The sequence below is a fragment of the Poecilia mexicana genome, unplaced genomic scaffold (genome assembly GCF_051168715.1).
Source record: "Poecilia mexicana isolate PSO_F unplaced genomic scaffold, ASM5116871v1 scaffold_14, whole genome shotgun sequence".
Taxonomy (NCBI): domain Eukaryota; kingdom Metazoa; phylum Chordata; class Actinopteri; order Cyprinodontiformes; family Poeciliidae; genus Poecilia; species Poecilia mexicana.
This window is the reverse complement of record NW_028263383.1, coordinates 29,576,899-29,583,011: the sequence shown is the minus strand read 5'-3', so window position 1 is coordinate 29,583,011 and position 6,113 is coordinate 29,576,899. Positions and strand designations below refer to the sequence as shown.

The 6,113-nt window shown below is 46.8% G+C and overlaps 1 protein-coding gene across 3 annotated transcripts; it reads right to left on the bottom strand.

Moving 5' to 3' along the window:
- Positions 1-969: 969 nt before the first annotated feature.
- pgap2 (post-GPI attachment to proteins 2) lies at positions 970-5,482 on the bottom strand. Of its 3 annotated transcripts, none has more exons than XM_088012476.1 (6): positions 4,941-5,482; positions 3,470-3,644; positions 2,719-2,968; positions 2,538-2,644; positions 1,797-1,905; positions 970-1,725 (listed from the first exon to the last, which is right to left on the bottom strand). In XM_088012476.1, the coding sequence occupies exons 2-6, from the start codon at positions 3,641-3,643 to the stop codon at positions 1,595-1,597; spliced, it is 771 nt and encodes a 256-aa protein (XP_087868602.1). In that variant the 5' UTR covers position 3,644; positions 4,941-5,482; the 3' UTR covers positions 970-1,594. The 3 variants fall into 3 exon arrangements, with proteins under 3 accessions (XP_087868602.1, XP_014850077.2, XP_014850078.2); XM_014994591.2 differs by having other exon boundaries at positions 4,868-5,480; XM_014994592.2 differs by lacking the exon at positions 4,941-5,482 and adding an exon at positions 4,667-4,828.
- Between the last annotated feature and the right edge of the window lie 631 nt (positions 5,483-6,113).

The following is a 6,113-nucleotide window of genomic DNA, read 5'->3' as shown; positions in this document are numbered from 1 at the left end:
CAATGATTTCTTCTTAGCGAACAGCTAACACAGTTAGCCCTTAGCTAGCCTCTTCTAGAAAAAAGATGGTGGCAGGACTGCGGTCAGTAAAGCTGAAGGATCAGACTTCTGGGACAGTGTCCCCCAGAGAGGACATGTTGGACTATGATAGAACTAAGCAGCACCAACAGCTGTAAAGCACGGTGATGGTGGGGTGGTGATGTGGGTTCTGGGTCTGGTCGCTGCAGAGGAAGCGATTCAACACCAGATAGAAGATAATCAAGCCATTTCCTGTCACATGGTGCAGCCTCATTGGGTTCTGGGCTGGTTCAGAAAACATCAGAACCAATCCAGCCTGTGAACTAAGAACAGGGCAGTCCAATCAGACCGGACTCTGGTTCCCTCTTTTATGATTATAAAAAGCTGCGGCTGCTTCCCAAAACTGTGATCTAAAGTTAGACATCGTTTTTCAGCAGAAACAGCTGCTTTACGGTAACAATAAACTTCATTATCATTCAGATGCTTCCCGAAACAGCAGCTGAGGCTTCACTGAGAGCTGACCCAGCAGCTGACCAGAATCAGCTGCTGGGGGAGCCAGCAGCTGATTGGCTGCTGGCTCCCCCCAGCAGCCAATCAGCCTCTGATTTGCTGGTGGATCAATAATTAACCTGTGGAGAAACAACTTCCCCAAACCATGAAAGGACTCCTTCATGATTTCATCAAATCACACAGGCCCCTTGTGATCAGTTCCTGGAGCTGGGGGTCAAAGGTCGCCTCAAGCCATAGCATCCAACAGGATGGTCTCCTTGGAAACCAGTTCTGCATACGGCGCTGCCTGTGAAGTTTTATCGGCTGGGATGCGATTGGATGAGGGCCTGGTGACATCACTCAGGTGAACCAAACCTGCTGTGTCTCAGTTAAATGTCGGAGGGACAGCTGTCCCTGTTTGATGCAGCAGCGCCCCCTGCTGACAGAAACAGTGAGGCGGCACAGCTTTGTTAAAACTTTATTTCAGTGAATCCTGAGAATCCAGGAAATATCTAAAATGTTTGTTTATTGATGAAAAGTTTAGAGAATCTGAAAACTTCATCCGTAGCTCTGTGCTGTGTCCAGACATGATAGTAGAAAATTAGGTGGAAGGAAAATCTTTGGTGCAACCTTCATGATCCAGGATATGAGATGATGTGGGTCACCATGACAACCGCTGGTTCTGGTCCACTGGGTTCCATCAGGTTCAGCTGAAGCTCTTCGTGATGGAGAAGCTGGAGCCGGTACCGACCCACTCGGCCAGCGGCACCAGGACCAGCCTTCGTCACCATGGCAACCCAGTGCAGACAGCAAACCGGTCTGAAGTTTAGGTTTTTATTAAAAACAGTTCTGTTCCTGAATGAAAGTCCAATAGTTCAGAACCGAGGCGGAACTGGGATCAGAACCAGGAGGATCCGGGCAAGGAACCCAGTGGAACCAGTAGAACCCTGAAACAGAACATCCTGAAGGGTTTTAGTTCAGTGCTCCCACCATCTGGTCCAGCGGTTCTGTCTGAAGTTTTGGTTCCTTCCCTGTGGGACTGACCGGTCGGCTCTTGTCCTATGGGTCGGAACCAGTCCTGTCCCCTTCAGTACCGCTTGTCCTCTGGCAGCGTGGCGACCATCACCTGAGCGCTCCCGAAGTCCCAGAAGGCCGTCATGTGGAACGCCATGTTGGAGAACACCACCAGGTACTCGAAGGCGGCGAACAGCGTGTAGACTGCAGGACGGAGACACAGTGAGCACGTGCAGACCGCAGCAGCAGCGTTGCCGTGACAACAAGTCACTCACCTCCCGCCTCACAGTACTTGTTGTGGCGTCTGAAGAAGTACGCGGCGGCGGCGCAGCAGCTGATGTTGAACAGGAAGATGCGGGCTTTCCATAGGAAGGATGTTTTCTCCTGAACCAGAAATGGAAGAAACCGAGAGGTGAAGGAGGTTCTGACCCGTTCTCCCGCTTCAGAAACATTTATTACCAATTAAATGGTTAATTTCTGGACCAAACCAGAAATTCCTGCAGTCATTTAGAAACAGGAAGTGGCTGCAAGTTTCTGATCACACAGGAGCAAAAGCAGTGGTGGGAAAAGGTAGCTGTGCCAACGCGAAAGCAATAATCATAAATATTAGGTCTGCTAATGCTAAAGCTCTATACCAACCTGGTATTTAGCATAAGCTAATGCTAAAGAGCTCTACCAACATGGTATTTAGTGGAAGCCATTGCTAAAGCGTTATAGCAACAATTTAGTTAGCATAAGCTAGCGCTAAAGCGTTACACCAACACAGTATTTAGCCTTAGTTAAGGTATTCAAATTATATCTGCCTTTGAGAGATTACAACCCTCGAATACCGATCTCATTTGAAGCTATAATTTTCTTTTAATTTACATTCTTAACCATTAGCTTCAGCTAAATATCATGTTGGTGGCCTTAGCATTAGCTTCGGCCCAATAACTATAGCTAAGATGATTTATGGAGGAGCTGAATATTAAACTGGGATGTTAAATGTTGGTAGAACTTGGGTCGGGTCTGGTTACCTCAGGATTGACGTAGTGCCTCTTGATGACGAACCACAGCCTGCAGGTGATGAGCATGTGCAGGAGGGAGCAGCCAATGAACACGACGAAGGAGTATTTATGAATCTCTGGAGACAGAAGAGTCAGAGTCAGAGTCAGAGCGACACGCGGCGAGAGGCTCCGCCCCCTCCTGCTGACTCACTGTAGGATTCGGTGGAGGCCACATAGGTGAGAAGCAGCAGGCCCGTGTTCTCGGCCAGGCTGCTGACCAGCGCCAGGCCGCTCAGCAGCAACTCCGGCAGCCTGGCACTGAAGCGGCCGCGGTAGTAGTTGAAGTAGGCCACAGTCACCAGGTAGCGCGGCGCCGAGTGCAGACCCACGCAGCTGCGCCAGATGTAGATCTCCGGTTCGCGGCTGATGGCCGAGCTGATGGACGGCAGGTAGTTGGACACCTGGACAGAGCAGGGGACAGGTCTCTAACTCCCTGTGGATGACCTTTGACCCCCTCAGCTGAACTGGTTTAGCCTGGACTCACTGGAGTGTTTCCAGCTGCAGCATCTATCAGATATCAGTCCAAACTTGGACTAGGTCACTGAATAACCTTCAAATAGCAGATTGGTGTAGCGCTTTAGCATTAGCTTTTGCTAAACACCATGTTGGTGTCGTGCTTTAGTATTAGCTTCTGTTAAATAGCACATTCCTAACTACCCAGCTAGTGTTTATTATTAGCTAGTTTATTTTATTAGCTGGTGTTTATTGGAAGCTAGCTAGCATTTAGCCTCAGTGAGTCAGAACGTAATGGAGATGTGATGAAGGTTCTGGTCCAGGAGTGGATCCTGGTTCTACTCTAGAAGGTTCTGGAACCAGTTAGGAGATCCAACTGGATCACAGAAGTAAAAGTTTCCAGTTGAAGGTCTGATCCGGTGATCTGGATCAGAACCGGCCCGGCTCACCTGGCAGTGTGTGTAGGTGGATTCCTCGTAGTGGTACATCAGCGAGGTGAGCAGGCAGGCCAGCAGACCCGATAGAGGGAGCAGAACCGTTGCCACAGCGAAGCTGGTGAACTGGACCCGGATCAGAGGCCGGTCCCGGTCCCGGTCCAGGTTGCTCAATAGGCCCTGGAGCATCCTGGATCAAACACAGAACCAGACATGAGGTCCAGAACCTGACCCAATCGCAGGAAGCAGAACCAGTTCAGATGTCCTGGATCAGACCAACCCATCCCCCAGAGGGTTCTTCTACACGGGTCCATTACACTGACTATAAGGAACGGATCAGAACCAGCTCTACACCTAGCACAGAACCACTGGGTTTCTACCGCCAACATTAATCAGAACTCACTTCATGTCTCCTTCAGAACCTTCGGACCGCAGGGTTAGAAACAGCACGAACACACATTCAGAACCAGTTAGGGTCAGGACCAGAACCAGAGCCGGTGTTCTGGAACTCCTCTGACCCGTTCAGGTTCTGATAATCAGCCAGCTCAGACTTCCTGGATGACCAGAAGCCCAGCTGTGATTGGCTGATTGTTCCGATGATGCAAACAGAACCTCATTGGCTGAGGTTCTGGTTCCGGAGCAGTGTAAAGTATTCACACCCCCTGTTGCATTTTTCAAACGTTTCAGATCATAAAACTAAAACAAAATAAATGTTTTAAATCAGATTTCATTAATTATGTTAAAAATGAATGTGAAGAAGCATTCAACCCCTGAACCTGCAAACTGACTGTGAATGACCTTTGACCGTCTCACTTACTGAACTGATTTGATTCAGACTCATTGTAGATTTTTTACATCAGAATTAAGTCTGGACTTTGACTAGACCACTGGTGTTGCAGCTCTTTTCAGACTGATAGATGCAACTGAATTATTTTTTTGTTTAGCCTGCTTCGTGTTGTGAGATGGGTTCTGTTCGTTAAACGACTTGACTTAATCACAGCTGGTTCATGGCTTAATGTTGGTTTGCATCAATTTTTTTGAGAAAACTAGTAAATTACTTGAAAATGTATTTTCTGGAGTGTAAATCTGTGTGGGTGTAAAAACTTTATCATATGTGAATAAACAGTTCAGATCTAAATATTTATTCTATGATTTTAGTTCATTATAATTTACCTGAAGGTATTTCTGAAACGTTTTAACTCCGAAACTCACCTGTTAAACCTTTCCTGACGTCATCTATTGATCGTTATGAAACTGAGCGTTTTTATGATATTGGGTCAGAACCTTTCCGTTCTGAGCAACTTTTAACCCGCTAAGCGGGTCCAGATATTTAACCCGTCCAGATGAACAGAACTTTAACGAACATGTTTGTAAACTGTGGTTACGGCTGCTGCTGTCTGACTCCAGCGTTACCTGTCCAGGTGTGTACCGTGCTGACGTCAGCAGCCGATCATCAGTTCTCCGGTCCGCTTTCAATAGGTCTGACCTTCACAGGGATCCGATCCGATCCGATCCGGTCCGGTCCGGTCCGGTCCAGCCCGGTTGGGTCAGCTGCTCCGCCTCGTTCCCATTGATCCCCCGTTAGCCCAGGTTAGCTCCGCGGCTAAAATTAGCTCTGAACTTTGGTCCAGTTTGAGTTGCTCAGCGGCTCCTCGGTGGTTGAACTCTCAACTCTAAGGTCCTTCTGATCAACTCAGAGTCACAGAGACGCTTTAGGTTCTTCTATGGGTCAAAGGTTAATGGTTCTGACCCAAATAAACCGCTCCGCTTTCTTTCGTAAGCTACGTGAACTGATTACCGATTGTCTCATTCTTCTTCTTTACCATATTGGCGGTTGGCAAATAACTGAAGGAAGCATTACCGCCACCAACTGGTAAAACGTGTGGACTACATGGCAAACAAAAAAAAAATAATAAAGGTAATTATAGGACGGAAGTTCCTCAGTTTCTACATGGGCACAGTCTGGTCCGGTCCGGTTCTCATTCTGGAACCTTCTGGTCGTTAACTCTTAATATCTGGAGAAGTTTCCCAATAGCACAACGGAGGAGTCATGATCTAATGGGTGGAGATGCCACTGCGAGTGTACGTGGAAGTTTAGTATGTGTGACGTTAGCTTTGCGTAGAGAACCAGCTGATCCTCAAAGGCGGTAGCGGGAAGCAAAAAGTTTTCCAGAACCCGTGGAGCTGAAGTTTCTGTAGGTAAGCTCACCTGAGTGGAGCAGATAAAGTTGGTTGCTGGTTTGAAACCCTCGAGGCTCATTGACCTGCTGCTGCTGTCATGTTAACGAGCCTCTGCTGATAGATCATTAATCCTCTGATCCAGCGATGGTTGGATTTATTGCATGTTTACTACAGTTTTACTTCTTGAAGAGTTTTTAATATCTGTTATTATGACTCAATGAAACTTCATAGATTATATTTTGCTTCTTTGTTTTGCTTATTTTGTGGCTTTAGTCAGTTATTATCTATAACCGTCCCGATGTTTATCTGAAACTGGAGGCGTTTGGATCTACACTGGGGCCATAAAGGTTGCATAAATGTTTCTAATTTTTGGTTTACAAATATTTTTTCAGTTTAGAAATTATGCTTCAGTTTCAAATCTTTCTAAATTTTACATTACTTTTTATATTTTTCATTTTCAATTCTTTCTTCTTCTTCT